Source organism: Erythrolamprus reginae, chromosome 3, assembly GCF_031021105.1.
Source record: "Erythrolamprus reginae isolate rEryReg1 chromosome 3, rEryReg1.hap1, whole genome shotgun sequence".
Taxonomy (NCBI): domain Eukaryota; kingdom Metazoa; phylum Chordata; class Lepidosauria; order Squamata; family Dipsadidae; genus Erythrolamprus; species Erythrolamprus reginae.
In genome coordinates, this window is record NC_091952.1 from 22,017,623 (window position 1) to 22,041,093 (window position 23,471).

General features: G+C 42.5%; 1 protein-coding gene across 1 annotated transcript in view; it reads left to right on the forward strand.

Annotated features, from left to right (window-relative positions):
• Positions 1–13,414: 13,414 nt before the first annotated feature.
• Positions 13,415–23,471, forward strand: part of CYP24A1 (cytochrome P450 family 24 subfamily A member 1) — a 32,833-nt gene continuing 22,776 nt past the window's right edge. Inside the window, exons 1-4 of the mRNA XM_070748801.1 lie at positions 13,415–13,945; positions 14,871–15,061; positions 16,858–16,951; positions 20,971–21,067. Coding sequence (XP_070604902.1) covers positions 13,688–13,945; positions 14,871–15,061; positions 16,858–16,951; positions 20,971–21,067 — 640 coding nt within the window. The 5' untranslated portion in view covers positions 13,415–13,687. The remainder of the gene's footprint in view (positions 13,946–14,870; positions 15,062–16,857; positions 16,952–20,970; positions 21,068–23,471) is intronic.

The window sequence follows — 23,471 nt, forward strand, 5'->3', positions numbered from 1 at the left end:
AAAATTCAAAACAATGTTCTTTATCACAAAATTCAAAATAAACTAAGCACTCTTTTTGTATTGCAAAGAGCACTCGTCCCAAAACAACCGGGTAGTCTGTACAATTTCCCTTAAGCAGTCATTAAGTACTTAGCTAGCAGCTGTGAAGAAACTTCACACCCCTTCTTCCAATGAAGTGAGACACACACACACACACACACACACACGTTGCTCTGCTGTGGTTTCAAAGGTGTGAAAAATCAATAAACAAAGTCCAGAAAACAGCAACACAGGATTCCTGAAGAACTGCGATCAGATACTCTTTCGCAATGGCCAAACCCACATGCTGCTATTTATAGCAGCAGCCCTAATTACCCAACCACAGGTGGCCTCATTTTCTCTTGTAATAATCCTTCAGTTGTTGTCTCCTATGCATCACTCTACGCATGCGTGGATATGTCATTAATTCTTGTTCAGAATCCAAGGATGATACAGATGATTGATCTCCTCCGGAGCTGTCTGCCAAACTCCCCTCTTCCCTGTCACTCATGCTTCCTTGGTCAGAGGAGGCTTCATTGGCAGATTCCATCAGGAGCAAAACAGGCCTGTGGCATGTGGATGTCTCCCCCACATCCACCTGCACATTCCTTGGGGCAGGAGCTGGGCCAGAGCTAACCACAACAATGCAGTATAAATGGGGACATTTGGACAGGGATGATAGACATGCTGGTGCGCTTACACATGCCCCCTATTTTGGGGGGCAGGGGGAGGGACCTGCAATGGAATATGGCAATGTAGAACATTTTACAGCAAGTTTCAACCTTGGCAGTTCTTTTGCCAAGCTGCAAGCTGCATTCAAAAAGGCAGGAAGCCTCTTAATATCTGCTGAATATCTAAATTTGACTCTCATTACTAAGTTTCTCTCATTAAGATTATTTAAAAGGGATTATTTAAGAGTGATGGATTGTGCAAAGATGGATATGCTGTCAAGAAAACTAGAAGGGAAGGAGGATTCAGGCTACTATAAAATATGGGAGAACTTTTGCAATTGATTAAAAGAAAGAAAAGATAGAAGAAAAGAAACTGTACAGAAAGACAGTCCAAAAGATAATCCAAATTTGTGGAAAAGTAAACAAGTATGTAAATATGCAAATCAATACGTTAATAAAAACAAGGTAAAAGATCAAAATTTTGAATGAGAAGGGGATGCAAATATCCCAAATGTATGTTTTATTTGTTTGATTTTTTCTTTTCCACTGTTTTTGTTTTTTTCTTTTTTGGTTTTGTTTTTCACTTTGCTATCTGTACAAATTTATTTAAAGTTTAATGTCGTTGTTTTGTGTTTTTGTTTTGTTTTTAAAATTCAATTTTTTAAAAAAAGATTATTTAAGAGAGATATGCTGCAAATCCTGGGGGTTTTCCAAGCCACCTTCTTGTTAGTTGTCCCTTCTGAGTAGATTGAGATTTTCTTTCCACATAGTTGCTTAGACCCAAAGTTCAGAAACGGAATGAAAACCTGCCCTCCCATGTGTCAGTGTATGTCCCCTCCCCATCTCCCGCTCTGTGCATCTCTGAATTTGCCATGTCCATCTACTTAGAAGGATTGCAAGTGCTGAAGTCTCTGATGTCATAAAGCCTTTAGCTGGAAGAGAGTCAAGGCAGAGCAGCCATTGATGCCAAGAGACAAATAACTGCCTCCTTGGTTGGCAGGTGTTTCTGTTGCGTGCATTTTTCAGGTATGATTGATCTCCTTGGTAATTCCCTTATCGTGGCTGAAGTAGAACAATTCAACAGAGGCCACATAGAATGTAAGACGGAACAGTGATTGCAGCAGAGGCGGAATAACAACGCGGACACAGAGCTGGATTTAAAACTGGGTCATTTTTATTAATTAAATTAAAATTAATTTAATTCAACCTAACATGGACCCGCAGAGGTCAACTGAAATACTTCCGGGGCGGAAATGACGTCATAAAAACTTACGGGGCAACATAGGGTGTAGCTCCATGCTGATCCAGGTGAAGGGGCCGCGCCCTCACCTGGATCCCAGCCATGCCATGCATGTGGGAGGTCTCACCGTCCAATCCCTGAAAGGGGATTGGAATGGGTGAGACCCAGAGGCAGGTTCTCCCCAATTGCTCAGGCCAATTAAAAACACACCATGAGCCCTTGGAGAGAGCCTGCCAATCACCCCCAAAGATGCCCAACGGAGAACACGCAGTTGCTAAATACCTCCCAATTTCCGCCCCTAACCTGCCAACCCAATGACCAGAGGTAAGCCAATTAGAACTAATCGGGGAGCGAAGCACCCCCTAACCATCTGTCCCGCACCGCAGTGTGGAATAGACGAAAAAACGGTTGCAGAAAATACCGAGACCGCCAAAAATTCCTATTCAGCCCACTAAGGGCGACCCTTGTAGCACACTGAAAGATAGGGAGGGTGGGCGGGTGTTTGCCTGCTCGTTGTCCGGTGCAAAAAGGAGGCCCCGAGCCTGCGCAGCCCTTTATATAGGGCTGGCAGGCTCTGCCCCGGCAACGTCATCGACAAGCGCCGATGACAAGGCATGGCCGGGATCTCGCGAAATTTCATGAGATCCCGGCCATTCAAAATGGTGGCTGAGGCCGAGGGCCGCGTTTCCCTGGCCCTGCCGCAAATCCTGGCCGGCGTTAAGTCACCGGCTAGGCATTCTGTGTTACTGAGTCACTTCTACAGGTGAAGAATAAGGACTGCTAGGTACAGCCAAGGGCTCTCTTATGCCATCCTATCATCACTGTACAGTTTACTTATTTTATTTATTTATTATTAGAGTGGGAAGGGACCTTGCAGGTCATCTAGTCCAATCCCCTGCTTGAGCAGGAGACTCTACACCACTCTAGATAGATGGCAGTCCAATCTCTTTTTGAAAGTGTTGAGTGTTAGGGCGTTCACAACCTCTGCTGGCAAGCCATTCCACTGGTTGATCGCTCTCCCCATCAGAAAGTTCTTCCTTATTTCCAGGTTGAATCTCTCCTAGGTCAGCTTCCATCCGTCTGGCTTTTTGGTGCCCTGGAAAATAATGTGACCCCCTCCTCTCTGTGGCAACCCGTCAAGTATCTGAATATTACTATCATGTCTCCCCTGGTTCTCCTTTTCGCTAGACTATCCATGCCCAGTTCCTGCAATCTTTCCTCGTATGTCTTGGTTTCCAGTCCTTTTATCATTTTAGTTGCTCTTTTCTATACTTTCTCTAGAGCAGTGTTTTTCAACCGGTGTGCCGCGGCACACTAGTGTGCTGCGAGACATGGTCAGGTGTGCCGCGAGGCGGTTCGCCCCCCCCGCTATTGCCCCCCTGCCGCCGCCGCCGCTATTGGCACCCTCCCACGGGAGGCCGGCAAAGGTTGCTTTGAAAGTCGGCCCCCTCGCGCCCATGGCTTCTCGTCGCTTCCCCAAAGCACCGTCGCTTCCCCGAAAGTGCGCTCCTCATCTCCCTGCCAGCCCGCGGGGGGGGCGGGGAGGCGCCAGCAGCAGAAGGGAAGGGAGCCGTGGCCGCCCCTGCCTCCCCACGGTGCCTCCGGCCCCCTCGGCCTTTCGGTGCTGCCCCCCGCCCGCCCCCTCTCCTCCTCCGCTGTCTCCTTCCTTTCGGCGTGGCTCCTCCCGCACCCGGAACGCAGGAGACAAAAAATGGCCCAACTCTCGTTCTCTCTCCATTCTCAGCGGAGGCCAGCGAAGGTAATATTCAATGTCGGGAGCGCGCGGGCGGTTGCGCGCGCTCCCTACCCCCCTGCTAGCCGCTCGGAATATTCAAAATAAGAAAAACCTTCGCCGGTGAAGGCTTTTCTTATTTTGAATATTCCGAGCGGCTAGCAGGGGGGTAGGGAGCACGCGCAACCGCCCGCGCGCTCCCGACATTGAATATCACCTTCGCTGGCCTCCGCTGAGAAGAACGGAGAGAGAACGAGAGTGAGTGACAGCAACAGACAGCAAGATAGAGAGAAAGTGAGAAAGAGAGAGAGAGAAAGGGGGAGAGAAAGAAATAGCAAGAGAGAGAACAAGAGAGAGAAAGAGTGTGAGAAAGAAAACAAGAGAGAGAGAGAAAGCAAGAGAGAGAGAGAAAACAAGAGAGAAAGTGAGAAAAAGAGAGAAAGAGGGAGGGAGGGAGAAAGAGAGAGAGAGAAAGAACAAGAGAGAGAGAAAGAAAATAAGAGAGAACAAGAGAGAGAGAGAGAAAATAAGAGAAAAAGAGATAGCAAGAGAGAGAGAAAGCAAGAGAGACAGATAGGGAGAGGAAAGGAGAGAGAGAAATGAGAACAAAAAGGGGAGAAAAAGGGAGAAATGATTGAGGCAGAGAATGAGAGGAGAGAGAAACAAAAGAGAGAGAGAGGGGTGATTCTTGAAGCATATGGTAAAAAGCACCCAAATAATAAGAAATGCCCCCCAGCCCACACCTCTTTTTGAAAAGAATAAAAGAGAAAAAAACCCAGCCCTCAACTGGTTTTGGAAATGGTTCCAGTGTGTATACACACACACACATAAGGGGGGGGGGGGAGAGACAGGGATGGAAAAAGAGGAGAAGTGAGAGGGAAAAGGAATGAGGGAAAAAGGGAGGAAGAGAGAGAAATGACAAACATGAGAGAGAAAAGGGGGAAAGACAGGAGAAGTACCCAGAAATGAGATATAAATTTGAGTAGGGATGATTGGTGATTGACTGTATTTATAAGGGGATGTTACATGGGATTGTATATACGAGGGAGTTATGTATGTATGTATGTATGTATGTATGTATGTATGTATGTATGTATGTATGTATTTATTTATTTATTTATTTATTTATTTAATTTGTGTCATTTTGGTTGGTGGTGTGCCCCAGGATTTTGTAAATGTAAAAAATGTGCTGCGGCTCAAAAAAGGTTGAAAATCACTGCTCTAGAGTTTCAATGTCCTTTTTGTAGTGGGGTTACCAAAATTGAATGCAGTACTCTAGGTGTGGTCTAACTAGGGTATTATATAGTGGTATTAGTACCTCCCTGGTCTTGGAGTATATCCCTCTGTTGATGCAGCTTAAGATCCACCAAGACTCCAAGATCTCTCACACAGTCATTACTGTTACGTGTGGTTTCTCTCAGTTTGAATGTGTGTTTTGGGGTTTTCTTGTCTAGGTGTAGGATTTTGCTTTTCTCAACATTGAACAGTACTAGTTTATCGAGATCTTTCTGTATTTTGAGCCTATCCTCTGGGGTACAAATAATTGGACTTGGGTCTAGAGTAGGTGCATCACATGCATCTACAAATGGTTTTGGTTTGTTATTTCCCCCCATAAAGAATGGGGATAAAATTATACCTACTTTTCCTTCCCTGGCACCTTCAATTATATAGAGTTTGCAAATCTTTGAATATCAGACAGATGGAAGATGGTAGAGACAAAGGAAGGCAGCCTCTCTTTCCTGTGCTACAACTGGGGAATTATTCCTGATGAAAGGCAATTTTGCTGTAGTAGTTAAAATGCTGGCTTAGAAACCAGGAGACTGTGTGTTCTAGTTCCACCTTAGGCCATCTGGCTGATTTTGGACAATCACTCTCTTTCAGCCTGACTCAACTCAAAGGGCTGCTGTTGTGGGGACAGTAGGAAATACCATTGGGTATATTGCTGCCTTGAGTTCTCTATAAAAAGTAATAAAGGCAGGACAAAATAATCTAATAAAAAAAGAAGCTCTCTGTATTAGAAAATTGTTTGGGGCATATTTTTCTTTATTTATTTCTTGATTCAATTATTGTTCTATTCATCTATGCTAGCTACAGACACGGGCAGAACTATTTCCCTTCCAACAAGGAAACATCTTATAAAGTCCCCAGTGGTATCCAGATGTTCAGAAATAGGTCCCAGGGAAGTCAGGAGAGATACCACCTGTTAGCAATAACAGAAACCTACGACAATGCAACATTAATTGAACTGTGCTCAAAGATTTGTTCCCTTGAGGCAGCCTTTCCTATTCTATTAGCCTCCTGAGGTGTTGCACTATAACTCCACCACCTACAGCCTCCAAAGATATTTCATGTGATATAACAGAATAATAGAGTTGGAAGGGATCTTGGAGGTCTTCCAGTTCAACTCCCTGCTCAGGCAGGAAGCCCTATATTATTTCAGACAAACGGTTCTCCAGTCTCCTCTTAAAAACTTCCTGTGTTGAAGCAGTCACAACCTCTGGAGGCAAGTTGTTCTGATCATTTGTTCTAACAGGAAATTTCTCCTTAGTTCTTGGTTGCTTCTTTCCTCTATTAGTTTCCATCCATTGTTTCTTGTCTTGCCTTTAGGTGCCTTCGAGAATAGCTTGACTCTCTCTTCTTTGTGGTAGCCCCTGAGTGTCAGACCAATGCCATTTTATTGGGATCTTTAGCCTGCCACAGTTTATACAATTTCACTATGCATTTTCTACTGTGGGAAAATGGAAGCGGGGATTATATGAGGTTGCTAGTCTGTAGCCATAACAATTGTTTTCCTAAGAAGCAAAGGTCATCTTTTGTCTCTGCACTTCTGCACCTTCACAAAAGAAGATGGGTGGACTCTGCCAGCATGGCAAATGGAGATTGGACAATATGATGGATTTCTGGGTGTGCGGGCAAGGGCTTGAACTATCTATCTATCTATTTGAGTTGGAAGGGGCCTTGTAGGTCATCTAGTCCATCCCCCTCCTCACGCAGGAATCCCTATGCCATTTTGGACAAATGACAGTCCAATCTCCCCTTGAAAATCTCAGGTGTTGGAGTGCTCACAACCTCCACAGGCAAGCTGTTCCACTGGTTGATCGCTCTCACTGTGAGAAAATTCCTCCTTATTTCCAGATTGAATCTCTCTTTGGTCAGCTTCCATCCATTATTCCTAGTCTGGCCTTCTGGTGCTTTGAAAAGCAGCCTGACCCCCCTCATCTCTGTGGTAGCCCCTCAGGTATTGGAACACTGCTATCATATCTCTCCTGGTCCTCCTCTTTCCTAGACTAGCCATGCCCAGGTCCTGCAACCTGTCCTCATAATCATCTTTGTTGCTTTTCTCTGAACTCTTTCTAGAGTCTCAACATATTTTAAAATTATGGCAACCCAAACTGGATGCAATATTCTAAATGTGGAATACTGCATTCCAGTTTGGTCATCAACAACATATTTCTTTTAACTCTCCCTAGCATCCTTACCCAATAATTGCTGATTTATTTAACCATTTATCAGTATTTATATCCATATCTATTTGAACATTCTAAAATTGAGCATTGCAAGGAAAAAAAACACCCCTTTCTTGGATTTCTCCTTTAGATTCACAGATACCCTTTAATGGCAACAATTTGCAAGCTTGTTCCAGCATGAAAGCAAATGCAAAATCAGTTAAAGATAGCTTGAATGTCTCTGAGTAGTAATTTCCAGAGCTTAGTGAAAGGTCTGGACACGCTTTTAAATGCAAGAAGTTATATTCAGCAAGCATGATTGTCCTGTATAATTGACAGTTGCCCAGTAAGATTTGAAATTGGCCTAACTTTTCTAGGGTTACAACAGCATTCTCAGATTTCCTATGCAAGCAGCATTTTTTTTTTAGTCAAAGAGATTTTTATTTTTCTACTTTTCTCAAACACAATGAAAATATTGCTCTGCCCCTTTTTAAAGCATTTTGCTGTTGTGTCCTTGATTGTCAACCAGAAATCTAGGTTGGTTAAAGGAGGAGAAAATAAAAATATTATTCATCAGCTGGTTGTGGAACAAGAAGTCTTCTGATTATCATGAGATGGGAAAAACGAATCAATCATTTGCGGTTATCCCATTAAATAAAGGCAGAGGCCTGATTGAATGATAGAATCATTGATTAGAAAGAGGGCTAATAGTCCAAAAACCTTGTCAAGTATAGTAATTGAAATTAAAACATCCATGACCAACTAAGCTCACCATCAATGCCATCTGCATTAAACTGCAGTGATGGCAAGAAAACATACTTGCAGTAATATAATCACACAAATATTACATCAGACACAAACCTACTAAGCCCAGGTATTAATATGATTACAGCAGCGCACACATATTATCACCCATGCATGTCCACCAGTCTCTCTAGGCAAATGTTTCCAACTCTTAAACTGCTCTTAATAATAGACATTATTGAATCTGGAAAGTATTCAGTGGGAAGCTGCCCTCCATATCTTAGGTTCTAGGTTCTGCGTTCTAGGTTGATAGAGAAAACATTTTGTCTGTCTTTTCTTTTGTTGGAAGAAAAATTCAGTCCAGTTCTATGCCATGAGAAAGACGCTGGAAATAAAATGGAGGCAGCTTTCAGGAAAGGAAATCTCTATGCCAGACATGTTTTTGGGGTGGCTGACAAAATTGGATTTGTCCATCCAGTCAAGAGCTGAAGAAGTTTCTTGGATGAAAAAAAAAGGTCTTCAAAGAAAAACCAGAAAAACCTGTTTCCTCTTGAAAAAGCACCTTTGTGCAGAGATGGATATGCTATCAAGAAAACTAGAAGGGAAGAAAGATTTGGGCTACTACAAAATATGGGAGAACTTTTATAATTGGTTAAAAGAAAAAACTACCGGTATACAGAAAGACAGGCCAAAAGATTAGAATCCAAGTTTGTAGAAAAGTACACAAGTATGTAAATATGAAAGCAAATACTTTAACAAAAATAGGGAAAAGTGCACATTTATTTATTCTATTTATTTTATTCTTTGTCCAATATATAATACATATGGAAGAGAATAGACATTAAGTAATATATATAAAGATAGAAAGTAAAAAAGAAGAGAAGTAGATGGGAGGGAGAGAATATATATGATATAAGAGATAGGGAGAGAAGATATATATATATATATTTTAGAATTTTATATTTGGAAATCAGACTTAAACAAAACACTTCATAATCTTCATGCCATTCCTTCTATAACCATGATTACACCAACCAATCAGATCACGGAAGCATAGTCACCCAATCTATTTGCTACATTCAAAGCAAATCTCCACCCCCACACTACATGCTAAGAAGAAATGTCAGTTGCTAATATTCATTTGCAAAAACACAAAGATTGGAACTCCAGCCTGATGATGGTGAATGTGATTTCACCGAAACGTCGCATAGACATGCAAAACATTACACAGGGCAAAACCCGAACTCAGAACAATCTACATATATATATATATGACTTAAGAAAAACATATATATATATATATATATATATATATATATATATATATATATAGAGAGAGAGAGAGAGAGAGAGAGAGAGAGAGAGAGAGAGAGAAAAAATATATATGATATATGATATAAGGAAAGGCAATTGGACAGGGGACGAAAGGCAGGCTAGTGCACTTATGTACGCCCCTTACTGGCCTCTTAGGAACCTGGAGAGGTCAATTGTGGATAGTCTAAGGGAGAAATGTTGGGGGTTAGGGGTTGACACTATTGAGTCCAGTAATGAGTTCCACGCTTTGACGACTCGATTGTTAAAGTCGTATTTTTTAGTCAAGTTTGGAGCGGTAAGTATTGAGTTTGAATCTGTTGTGTGCTCTTGTGTTGTTGCAGTTGAAGCTGAAGTAGTCATTGACCGGAAGGACGTTGCAGCATATGGGAGAACTTTTATAATTGGTTAAAAGAAACAAAGGATAAAAGAAAAAAAACTATAAAGAAAGATAGTCCAAAAGATTAGAATCCAAGTTTGTAGAAAAGTACACAAGTATGTAAATATGAAAGCAAATACTTTAACAAAAATAGGGAAATGCGCACATATCTCTGGTCATAATTCTGAATGAGAAGGGGACGTAAACATCCCAAATGTATGTTTTATTTATGTTTGTTTTTTCTTTTCCACTGTTTTTGTTTTTTCCTTTTTCTGTTTTGTTTTTCACTTTGCTAGCATCTATTATGTCTGTACAAATTTATTTAAAGTTTAATGTTGTTGTTTTGTGTTTGTTTTTAAAATTCAATTAAAAAAATTAAAAAAGAAAAAGTTTGTCTGAGCTAATCTTGACAGCTTTGAATCTTTGCCTATTTTATTGTTTATTTGGAGTTTCTGGTTGCTCTTTGCTTATGAATAGATTCTTTCTGAATAGATACAAAATCTCCATTCCTAAAGATTAGCCTCTTCATGCTTCTACTTGAGGCTGTTTTCATATAGCAGGAAGATTGGGCTGCTTTCTACCTTTCTGTCTTTCCTCTTCTCCATCAGGGCAAATATTTTATTCTGCCTGTTTTTAATATAAAGAATAAATAATATTTTATTCTGGGGAAGTGGGGCTTCCTTCACCTTGATATCCCCTCAGTTATTTAATAAGTGTTATCATATTCCCTGCAAGTGATATAATACTTGGCTTTTGGCAGTAGAATTAGAATCATATTTGATGTTTCAGCACTCCTTTAACCTTGACAACAACATGTTACTGAGTCTAACAAACTCATTTCCCCCCCATCTGTCCTGGCTAGAAATAGAGCATATGTCAGAATGGCTCATTTAAAACCGAGGACAGGTAGAGAATGTCTGACATAAATGTTTACTTGAGATGTTCACTTAAATCACTGTGATTTAGGTCTCATTACTAAGCTAAGGAAGTGCAGTTCTTTCTTTTGCCTTCCTGCTATATCGGCACTATGTGGCTGACATAAATGCTCCTTTCCTATCCAGACTTCAAAAAAAAAAAGCTTATAGAATAGAATAGAATAGAATAGAATAGAATTTTTATTGGCCAAATGTGATTGGACACACAAGGAATTTGTCTTGGTGCATATGCTCTCAGTGTACATAAAATAAAATATACATTTGTCAAGAATCATGTGGTACAACACTTAATGATTGTCATAGGGGTCAAATAAGCAATGAAGAAGCAATATTAATAAAAAATCTTAGGATATAAGCAACAAGTTACAGTCATACAGTCAACATGGGAGGAAATGGGTGAAAGGAATGATGAGAAAAACTAGTAGAATAGAACTGCAGATTTAGTAGAAAGTCTGACAGTGTTGAGGGAATTATTTGTTTAGTAGAGTGATGGCGTTCGGAAAAAAACTGTTCTTGTGTCTAGTTGTCTTGGTGTGCAGTGCTCTGCAGCGACGTTTTGAGGGTAGGAGTTGAAACAATTTGTGTCCAGGATGTGAGGGGTCAGTAAATATTTTCCCCGCCCTCTTTTTGACTCGTGCAGTATACAGGTCCTCAATGGAAGGCAGGTTGGCAGCAATTGCTTTTTCTGCAGTTCTGATTGTCCTCTGAAGTCTGTGTCGGTCCTGTTGGGTTGCAGCACCAAACCAGACAGTTATAGAGAGGTGCAGATGACAAATTCAATGATTCCTCTGTAGAACTGTATCAGCAGCTCCTTGGGCAGTTTGAGCTTCCTGAGCTGGCGCAGAAAGAACATTCTTTGTTGTGCTTTTTTGATGATGTTTTTGATGTTAGGTGACCATTTTAGGTCTTGAGATATGAAAAGTGAGCACTGGTTAAGGAGTTGGATCAACCCTCTACTCGCAACAGTATACCCTACACAGCCAGACTTGAAATCCTAGGCTTAGAAAGATTAGAACTATTTCACCACAAACACGACCTAAACATAGCCCATCAAATCATCTGCTACAACGTCAATATACACGCATACAACAGATTGAAACTCAAAGTAAACTAAATGCCTTCCCTCCCCTGTCCTAATGTTTTTCCTTTACTGGTATGTATTTATATTATTATAAATATTATTATATCTTTGAATGCTTTTTCCCTCCCAGCCTCTGTTTAAACAACCTGACACTGAGCCATGGTGTGTAAACTTTATCTTCCTCATCACCAGGGATGGTCCTTATAAAGGAAGTGTATTTATGTGACCCAACCAGTTTGCCCAGTCATTGGTAAATTTCAGGGGTGGAGTGAGAAGGGAGGGGAGGGGAGGTTGTAATTTAGACTGGGAAAGACAAGCCATTGGCTTATCTGTCAACCAATCACCGTCCTCAAAACACTTCCCACCAACATTAATAGGACAGGATCTCTCCCTAGGTGGCTGCAATAGCAACAACAAAGCCTATATCCCTACCGTAATGATGGGATTATGCTAATGATTCCCATATGTACCAAAGACAAATTCCTTGTGTTTGCAATCACACTTGGGCAATAAATATTTATATTCTATTCCTTAAGAACACGCATTGCTTTTCAAGCAAACCCAAGAAGTTTACAGAACAATATTCTAGCTCATGTTTTCCTGCACCAGATCTGCTAAAACCATACACCCCAGACAGGCGATATTCAAAAAACCGGTCGGCTGGGAACTATAGACAAGCACCTGTGCTGCTGTTGCCTAACTCGGTCCGTCAAATCAGATTTAAAGCGTGATTTTAATTTCACAGATTTTTATTTTCCCTCACCGCAACTGGGAAAGAAGGGGAGATTTAACTGGACAGTTTAAACTTGTCTGAGATGGTATAGGATAGGTTCTCCCGCTTTGGGGGGGTGTGTGTGTGTGTGTGCAGACTAGAAGACCTCTAGGGTCCCTTCCAGCAAGGGGAAACGGGGCAGATCATCGCAAGAAATCATTTGTCCGTCCCGCTCAGCTCGGAGATCCTCTCGCCGTTTTTTAGTGACCACATCTGTCTTGAGGCTTCCCCAGAACTAAGGAGCGCGCTACACTAGATTAAAGAGTTTAAAGATATGCCGCGCCTTTCATTTCCCCGGTTCCTCTCCTAGATCTACGGCCCGGCGGCCGGCTTCCACCTGACTCTGCGAAGTGCAGCGACCGCTATCCCAGGCAGGAGATCTCTCTCACTCTCTCACTCACTCTTTTTCTCACACACACACTTTCTCTCTTTCTTTTTCTCTGTCTCTGTCTTTCTCTCTTTCTATCTCTCTTTCTATCTCTCTTTCTTTCTCTCCTTCTCTCTCTCTGTCTCTATCTCTCTTTCGCTCTCTCGCTCTTTTTCTCCCTTTCCTCTCTCTCTTTCTTTCTCCTCTCTCTCTCTCTCTCTCCCTTTCTTTCTCTCTCCTCTCTCTCTCTCTGTCTGTCTGTCTCTCTCTCACACTCACTCACTTTCTCTCTGTGTGTCTCTCTCTCACACACTCACTCACTCTCTTTCTCTCTCTCTTTCTCTCGCCGGCGCCTGACTCGCTGGGCTCCCGGAGGAAAAGGGCTCGCCAGAAACCAAGAGGAAGAGGAGAGCTCGCCGGTGCCAGGATGAGTCGTCCCCGGGAGGAACGCAGCCAGATAGCCGCAAAAACCTCCCTGCCTTCCCGGGGAGTCCCCGAAAGCTCCGTTCGGGCAGTAGGGAGGCGTGGAAAGGCAGGCGCCTTCGCCCGAGCGGTTACTCGCTCCGTCTCCGCAGAGGCTTCCCCGGAGGCCGCCGCCCTCGCCTTACCCCCGCCCCACCCAGCGCTCTCCGCTCTCCTCCCCTGCCTTCCAATTGGCAAAGCCCGGCAGACCGGCCCCTGAACGCTTATACGTATAGCCCTCTTTGCGCCGCGCTATGGGACCCGAGCGCAGAGAGCGCAGCATCCTCATCCCGCCGCACTGCAGACCTCCTTTGCGTGAAAGGAGACAATCTCCCCTCATCCGACACCACCGACACGAAAGGGGGGGAAAGTTTCTTTCATTCGCTAGGAATCCCGACTGCCCGGAGCTAGATCGCCGCCGTTCTAAGTTCCCTTCATAGCTCTTCTGACTTTTGGGGGTACAGCCCTCCCGTAGCTGGAGGTTCGCCGGCGTTTGAAACATCCACCCACCCATCTTAGTACCAGAATCATGAGTTCCCCTTTGAAGCGAGCCCCCTTGCTCAGCTCTCTCCTCAAGCTGCGAGGTCCTGGGAGCGCACCTGCTTTGCAGCAGCAGCTGCCCACTTCGTCCGTGTGCGCCTTGGAGCCCAAAGCTCAGGTGCCTTCTTGCCCCATGCACGCTCCCCATTCACTCTCTGCTTTGCCCGGTCCGGTCAAATGGCCTCTGCTGGGTAGCCTCTTAGACATCCTCTGGAAAGGGGGCCTCAAGAAACAGCACCAGACGCTGGTGAGTAATAACCCATGTTTCCTCTCCTCCCCCTTCCCAATAGATCCTTCACCCCAAAGCTAGTTGTTTGGCTGACTGTTGAGGATCATGTATGGTAGAATAGGTAGTCTAAAGCAACTGCTAACTCTCTCTGACCTTGAGGTTTTAAATGGCAGGATTGAGAAATAATCTCTTAAAAAGAGTTTGGAAAGTATTTCCAAGATCATCTTAGTTCAGCATCTCTTAATTGGACGCCCCGATTGCCAAATTCCCAGATAGCATCATTCCCTACAAATTGGATTACGTTAATCCAGTCAGTCTTCAAGTGTACTGGGGCATCCTTAACAACAGGTTGCCATTCCTGCATCTTGTGGTGATTTTTTAAAAAATTCCTTAAGGAAGAAGAATTAAGCATTTTGTCTGACAACATGTTCTTATGTCACAGAAGATTGAAACATAGAAACATAGAAGACTGACGGCAGAAAAAGACCTCATGGTCCATCTAGTCTGCCTTTATACCATTTCCTGTATTTTATCTTAGGATGGATCTATGTTTATCCCAGGCATGTTTAAATTCAGTTACTGTGGATTTAACAACCACGTCTGCTGGAAGTTTGTTCCAAGCATCTACTACTCTTTCAGTCAAATCATATTTTCTCACGTTACTTCTGATCTTTCCCTCAACTAACCTCAGATTGTGCCTCATGACACTAGGAAGTTCTTAATCAAATGCTTAATATAAGCCTCTCACCACCTCCGCCACAATTTGAACAGATTTGTGCTGGTCCATCTTTTGTCTGCAGGAAACGTGTCTTATAGAATACTAAACAGCCAGTGTGTGAACTGAATGTTGTGTGTTCTGTGACTCTTCTTTGCAAGGAGTTGACAGAGTGCTTAGCTACCCGGTGTAACCTCCCCTCTTCCTTTCTTTTTCTTTTTCTTCAAGGCTGAGTACCACCAGAGATTTGGCAAAATCTTCCGCATGAAACTTGGGAGTTTTGACTCGGTTCATATAGGGTCACCCTGTCTGCTAGAGTCTCTCTACAGGAAAGAGAGTGCGTATCCCCAGCGATTGGAGATTAAGCCCTGGAAAGCCTATCGAGACTACCGTAAAGAGGGCTATGGGCTACTTATCCTGTGAGTAAAGATGTGGAAGGATGCATGCCACTTTGTGCTGAGAATGCCCTGTGCTTATGTTTGGCTTGAGGTTGAAACACAAGGGATGCTAAAAGCAACTAGTTCAGATTGCTGTTTCATAAATAACGTTTGAGTCTTTGGAAATAGTTTCATTATTTATAAATATTAAATGATCATAGGAGAAAAGCCAAAGTCCCATTTGTAGGTGGTGGATACCATGTTCTGCTCTTTTACCCTGAAAGCAAGCAAGGTTATCATAGTGAAGCAATTTGTAAAGAAGCAATTTGCAGCATTGTCTCTGGTTAACTTGGACCTAGCCCTTCTGGCAACATTAGAATGGAAAAATTGCAGCAGGACAAAAAAGGCAGTTTTAGATCTAATGCACATAAGATAACATTCAAGCTAGAAGGGTAATATTGCAGAATGTGAAGAATGCTGTATAATGGTAATTTAGCTTAGTAAAAGTAAGGGATCACTGACCTCTTTCAGTGATTTCCTCCAAAGATCAGTGGCAATGGAGGAAGTATCGGATACATCTTCCCCAAAGATAAACGGGACTCTCAAAGTTTTAGATGAGATTAAATAAGAAGAATTCCAGTAAAAAGCAGCAGAAAACCACATGCATAAGGTTCATTTCCATGTATGCCCAGCATAGTTCCCTCTAAGCTGAGCAGTGAGCAATCGCTCACTTAAAAATCATCATCAACTCAGAGTTTTCCAAACCTGCCCAGAAGCCGAGAGGGAAAGAGTGAGAGGGAAGGAGAGAGAGAGGAAGAGAGGGAGAGAGAGAAACAGATAGAAAAAAGAGAGGAAGGAAAAGAAAAAGAATGGGAGTAAGGAAGAGAGAAAGAAAATCAAAATCTAGTTTGAAACTAGCTCAACTATTTAAGTGGCATTTTGATATTGATAGAGTTGCCCTATTATGAGCTCACTGTTATAGACACACAGTACAGTATTTTATTTTGAAATTCTCTGAGGCAAAACATTCTCTGAGGTTTGTTTGTTTATTTATTTATTATTTCTGTGCCGCCCAGTCCCGAAGGGACTGCCGCTCAGACACTATACTTTTCCGCCTACCCCCCCAAAAAATTAGAGGGAACACTGATGCCCAGGGTTCAAGCTTGATTGAAGGGAAATTTTGTCTTTAATGTATTGAAAATAAATAATATAGCAGATTGGTTAAAAGAAATAACATCGCAAGAATTTGGAAAAAAAAAACCAGAACTATATTTATTGGGCATCTTCAATACAAAAATTAAAAAAGAAATTAGGTATTTGGCCATCCATATTTTAACAGCTGCTACGATAGCTTACGCCCAGCAATGGAAAGTCGAGAGAATACCGGAAGAAGGTACAATTATTAAAAAGATACTAGAATGTGCAGAGATGGACAGAATGTCCAAAACATTGGAAGGAAAAGAAGACACAGAATATTATAAGATATGGGGAAACTTCTACAATTGGCTTCTACAAATTATTTTCCCCAAATGTCTGTATTTATATGTTTTGTTCCATTTGCTGTTTTGTTTTTATTTGTCTATTTGTATGTTTGTTTTATGATTTATGTAAAAAAAAAATTTAAAAAAGAAAACAAATAATATATTCGGATGCAAAGCAATTTTGCATATTGTCAATCTTGATTAGTCTGCTTGTTATCTTATCTTAAACTATATTAGCATTCACTTACAAAAAAACTACCCAGATTTAATATTGTTTTAACATTTCCTCATAGACCTTTCATTTTAACCAGGAAATGTTAAATTTATTTTAATCCCTTGAATGTTTGCTTTTCACAGAGAAGGGAAGGACTGGCAGAGAGTGAGAAGTGCATTTCAGAAGAAATTAATGAAACCCATGGAAATTGTGAAGCTGGACACTAAAATCAATGAGGTATCGCATAAGAAAAGTTTGACCCAGACACGGGTGTAATTTGTAATTTGGAACACTCTTATTATTATGTGCACTGATTTAAAAGAGGGAGGGGAGAAATTAGAAAATTATCTTTCCAGATATCATGTGAAATCTTTCTTAACTCGTGCCAGCTGGGAATCTATGAAACAACAATATTGTGTGCAACTCATGGCTTTAGCTGTCATGTAGAAATGTACCACATGAGAGCAAATTGAAGGCTGCAACTTCCTTCTAAGCGTGCCAAATTTCTCTATAGAGAAATAGAGGAAATATTAGAGTGAGGGGCAAATTTTCCTATCTAGCCTTCAGTTGCAAATGGTTTAAAAGTTTTACTTAATTTCTATTTTATTTTATTTTTTATTTTATTTATTTTTTACTTACTTACTTACTTACTTGTTTGTTTGTTTGTTTGTTGATTGATTGATTGATTGATTGATTGATTGATTGGATTTGTATGCCACCCCTCTCCGTAGACTCAGGGCGGCTAACAACAATGATAAAAACATGTAACAATCCAATCCAATACTAAAATAACTAAAAAAAACCCTTATTGTAAAAACCAAACATACATACAGACATACCATGCGTAAATTGTAGAAGCCTAGGGGGAAAGAATATCTCAGTTCCCCCATGCCTGACGGCAGAGGTGGGTTTTAAGAAGTTTACGAAAGGCAAGGAGGGTGGGAGCAATTCTAATCTCTGGGGGGGAGTTGGTTCCAAAGGGCCGGGACCGCCACAGAGAAGGCTCTTCCCCTGGGTCCCGCCAACCGACATTGTTTAGTTGACGGGACCCGGAGAAGGCCCACTCTGTGGGACCTAACTGGTCGCTGGGATTCGTGCAGCAGAAGACGGTCCCTGAGATAATCTGCTCTGGTGCCATGAAGGGCTTTATAGGTCATAACCAACACTTTGAATTGTGACCGGAAACTGATCGGCAACCAATGTAGACTGCGGAGTGTTGGTGTGACATGGGCATATTTGGGGAAGCCCATGACTGCTCTCGCAGCTGCATTCTGCACGATCTGAAGTTTCCAAACACTTTTCAAAGGTAGCCCCACTAATATCTATCAGTAGTTCTCAACCTTTTTAATGCCATGACCACTTAATACAGTTCCTTATGTTGGGGTGACCCCACAACCATAAAACTAGTGCGAATCCAGAGCTTTAAGCTGATTGGCAAGAAGGTCAGAGGGACACCCTCCTGCACCGTAGGGGAGAGGTTGCCCTCCTTGGGCTCCGGAAGCTTTTCTCGAGCCTCAGGGAGGGCAAAAATGTCCTCCTTGAACCTCCGGTAGGCCCATTCCACTACCACCACCCCGAGCCTCCATACATAGCCGGCATTCAAAACAGGCCATGTGGGGAATCCTGAGAGGGGAGGGGCAGCAAGGCAGGACCAGCCAGGAGTGGTAGGATTTGGGGATTCTCCGAACTGCACAGAATCTTAACTAGAGGTTATCTGAACTCCGGGATAACCTCCAGCAGACCACCCCTCTCAGGTATTAATTATATATTTTTCACTTCTGACTTAGTTAAAGTTGCCACATAAAAAGAGCTTTTCCAGCCCTGAGATAATTTTGATCTTATAGAATATAGAATTCTTTATTGGCCTAGTGTGATTGGACACACAAGGAATTTGTCTTTGGTGCATATGCTCTCAGTGTGCGTAAAAGAAAACATACATCTGTCAAGAATCATGAGGTACAACACTTAATAGTTGTCCTAGGGGTCAAATAAGCAATCAGGAAACAATATTAATAAAATCTTAAGGATACAAGCAACAATCTTAAGGATACAATCTTAAGGATACAAGCATCTCAGACATTAACACCCTTGAAAATGTCCAAAGATACTTCACCAGAAGAGCCCTTCTTTCCTCCACTCAAAATAAAATACCCTACAAGACTAGACTTTCAATCCTGGGCCTAGAAAGCCTAGAACTAAGATGCCTTAAACAAGATCTAAGTATTGCCCAAAGGATCATATGCTGCAACGTCATGCCTGTCGGCGACTACTTCAGCTTCAACCACAACAACACAAGACCACACAACAGATTTAAACTTAATATTAACCGCTCCAAACTTGACTGTAAAAAATATGACTTCAGTAACCAAGTTGTCGAAGCGTGGAAATCATTACCGGACTCCATAGTGTCATCCCCAAACCCTCAACACTTTACCCTTAGATTATCTACGGTTGACCTTTCCAGATTCCTAAGAGGTCATTAAGGGGCGAGTACAAGTGCACTAGAGTGCCTTCCCTCCCCCGTCCTATTGCTCTCCTATATCTCCTATTCCTTTCTTCTATTCCTATATCTCTTCTTCTATTCTTTCATTGATATGTTCTATTACTATATCTTCTTTTCTATTCTTTCATAGATATATTTTCCTATTGTATGTGTGTGTGTGTGTGTGTGTGTATATATATACACACACACACACACACACACACACTAAAACTCTCATTGTGTATTGGACTAAATAAATAAATAAAATAAATAAAGTTATAGTCATACAGTCATAAGTGAGAGGAAATGGGTAAAAAAATTGATGAGAAAAAAACTTGCAGACTTAGTAAATAGTTTGACAGTGTTGAGGGAGATATTTGTTTAGCAGAGTGATGGCATTCAGGAAAAAACTGTTCTTGTGCCTAGTTGTCTTGGTGTGCAGTGCTCTGTAACGACGTTTTGAGGGTAGGAGTTGAAATAGTTTATGTCCAGGATGCGAGGGGCTAGTAAATATTTTCACAGCCCTCTTTTTGGCTCATGCACTCTATATGTTACCATATAAAAAGAGCTTTTTCAGCCCTGCAATGATTTTGATCCCCCTTTTTCTGTATGTTTTCCGCAGCGTCTGTTTTGTGATGCACTGATCAGAACTGTACATGATGTTCCAAGTGTAGAATTAACACACCATAGACTTGAAAGCCTTATGACAGTGATGGCAAACCTTTTTTTTTTTTGCTCGGGTGTCAAAAGACTGTGTGTGCATACAATAGTGGGCACACATGTGCCACACCCATAAAGTAGTACCCTTCCCCCTGCACTTTCATGCACACACCCCTACTGCCCCCTCCCCCCTGTTCACGTGCAGAGACCTCACTGAAGCCTCTGGACTTCCAGTTGGCCCGTTCATCTGCTTTTTGCCTTTCCTGAATCCTGGGGAGGGCAAAAATAGCCTCCCCCCCCCTCTGGAAGACAGATAATTGGCTGTCCAGCATGCACATGCCTGCTGGAGCTGACATATGGCAATGCCTCGTGTGCAGTACTGGGCAGCCAAATTTTTTACTGCCACTGTGGGTGTGGCTTATTTTGTGGGTGTGGCTTAATGGTCATTCGACTGGGTAGGAGTGGCTTGCTGGCTATGTAACCACGTGGGAGTGGTTTGAACGATCATGATTGTTCAAATGAACTGTTAACTCCTCGACTTACAACCTTACCAGTGTTGTTCGCTAGGGTGACAATTTGTTTTGCGCTTCCCACGCTCTGCTTCCTGGGTCCCCCCCCCCCACCTCAGGCTGGGTAGCTAGGCGAATGGATGCTGCCAGAAGCATAAATGCTGCCAGCACTGCTTCCACCAACACCTTCTGCTTGCACCTCAGGTGGGAGGTGGCTGTGTGAGGCTAGAGGGGAGCCAGGCAGGAGAGAGGGAAGCTCGTCCAAGGCCAGGAAGGAGGAAAGAGGAAAAAAGCAAGGAGTGCATACACAGCAGCAGCAGCAGGGGAAAAAAGGAGAGCTGAGCCAAGACCAGTAATCCAGGAAGTGACAGCCGGCCATCAGCTGGAGCTCTGGATACATCCTCATTTCCACCTGTGGAACTGCGTTCCACCCCGTCCTGCCTGCTGCCCACCCCTGCTCATGTGCCTTCAGATATGGCTACACGTGCCACAGGTTCGCCATCATGACCTCATGACATTAATATTTTAAAATTTGACTCCCTTCCTAGTGACCTTTTATTTTTCTGATGCAGAACACTAAGGGATCGTTTCAATCTCTTCCACAGGTCTTAGCTGACTTTATGCATCAGATAGACACACTCTGTAACAAGAACGGAGAAATAGAAGATTTATATTCTACGCTGAACAAGTGGTCATTTGAAAGTAAGTTTTTGCCCTTTATTCTGAGATCATTGCTGCTTTTTCTCTACATTAAAATATACTGCTTTAAAAAAAAAAGGGAACACTCAAATAACCAATCCTAGATCTGAATGAATGAAATATTCTCATTGTATACTTTGCTCTATACAAAGTTGAATGTGCGCCACAGCATGTGAAATTGAATGTCAATCAGGGTGTCAGGCCTGAGTTTTCATGTGGAGTTTAGAGAGTTCAGCCTGACACAACACAAGGGGGGATGGGAGGGGTAGTGAGTAGTTAGAGGGGAAAGATTCCAAAGATTCCTTTCTCCATGCCAAGGACACCGTTTGTTCTGCCTCAACTGAAGAGAAGATTAGATTACATTAGATTAGATTTATTGGATTTATATGCTGCCCCTCTCCGCAAACTCGGGGCGGCTCACAACAATAATAAACATAGAAACATAGAAACATAGAAGTCTGACGGCAGAAAAAGACCTCATGGTCCATCCAGTCTGCCCTTATACTATTTTCTGTATTTTATCTTAGGATGGATATGTGTTTATCCCAGGCATGTTTAAATTCAGTTACTGTGGATTTATCTACCACGTCTGCTGGAAGTTTGTTCCAAGGATCTACTACTCTTTCAGTAAAATAATATTTTCTCATGTTGCCTTTGATCATTCCCCCAACTAACTTCAGATTGTGTCGCCTTGTTCTTGTGTTCACTTTCCTATTAAAAACACTTCCCTCCTGGACCTTATTTAACCCTTTAACATATTTAAATGTTTCAATCATGTCCCCCCTTTTCCTTCTGTCCTCCAGACTATACAGATTGAGTTCATTAAGTCTTTCCTGATACGTTTTATGCTTAAGACCTTCCACCATTCTTGTAGCCCGTCTTTGGACCCGTTCAATTTTGTCAATATCTTTTTGTAGGTGAGGTCTCCAGAACTGAACACAGTATTCCAAATGGGGTCTCACCAGTGCTCTATAAAAAAACAGTACCTAATAAAAATCCAATGCCCACCAATCTAATTACAATTTAAAATTAGTAATTTCATAAAACAATCCCAATATATATAAAAAAACAGGCACACAGTCAATCAATCAACAAAACAACATGGGCAAGGGGGAGGTGTTTTAGTTCCCCCATGCCTGACGGCAGAGGTGGGTCTTAAGGAGTTTATGAAAGGCAGGGAGGGTGGGGGCAATCCTAATCTCAGGGGGGAGCTGGTTCCAGAGGGTTGGGGCCCCCACAGAGAAGGCTCTTCCCCTGGGTCCCGCCAGACGACATTGTTTAGTCGACGGGACCCGAAGAAGGCCGACTGTGGGACCTAACCGGTCGCTGGGATTCGTGCGGCAGGAGGCGGTCCCGAAGATATTCTGGTCCGGTGCCATGAAGGGCTTTATAGGTCATAACCAACACTTTGAAGAGGAAGTTGATAAGATCCTGCACACACACTGGCTCTCGTGATGAACTTGTGGGTGTGGGGGATGTAAGATGAACCTTAACCTAGGGATTCTGGGATTCTGGGAAGCACTCAGAATCGGAATGACAATGGCGTAGCTAACATGGTTCTGTTAATAAATCAAGCTCTGATTGAGAGAAATGGGCTGGGACTTGTTTTATTTCTCAGATGCTATTTAGAATGCTGACACAGGGTTGCTTCCTAAGTGGAAAGCTTGATTTCACAGATGTTTGATTTACTTGGAGTTATATTGTATTGTTTATGACGGAAAGAGAGTCCCACTGAGGCTTTCCGGAGGTCGAGGAATTAAAGCTACAAGCATTCATTATTAAACGAAGTTAACTTTTATTGTAAAAAGTAAAAAAAAGATTATATTGCCATAGCGGCATAAAAACATGTCTTCACATCTTAACTACTAAGAGAGAAAGATGTCTGCCAGCGTCTCTTCCTGTGTAAGAAAGGAAGTGAGCAAAGCAGTGTTACATCATAGAGAGGGAGGAGCTACATTAACAAACAGAGTTAACCATTTAACTACAGGATGTTTCTTAATGTCTTTGGAGGCTGTCAACCCACAGCGTGACAGTTTAAGTGTCGTCCTCCCCTTTTTTTGAGCAGTGAATATACATGTAAGTTCGGTTCCCCCACCATGGAGTTCTCAGAATGCCTTAACCAGGATGGCCACGTTGGCTAAAAATTCTGGGATTTTCCCTCCCAATAGAACTGAAAGGCACCGGGTGAAGATCAGGTGAAGAACCGGTTTGGTGTAGTGGTTCAATTGCTGGCCTAAATACCAGGTGACCATGAGTTCAAGCTCTACTGTAGGCATGGAACCTGCCTGGGTGGCTTTGGGCCAATCATTCTCTTTCAATCCAACCAGTAGCGGGTTGCACCTGGTATGGGTGGGATTGGCGACCCATTAGCGTAAATGGAGATGCACAAGAAAGATTTGGAGAAGTG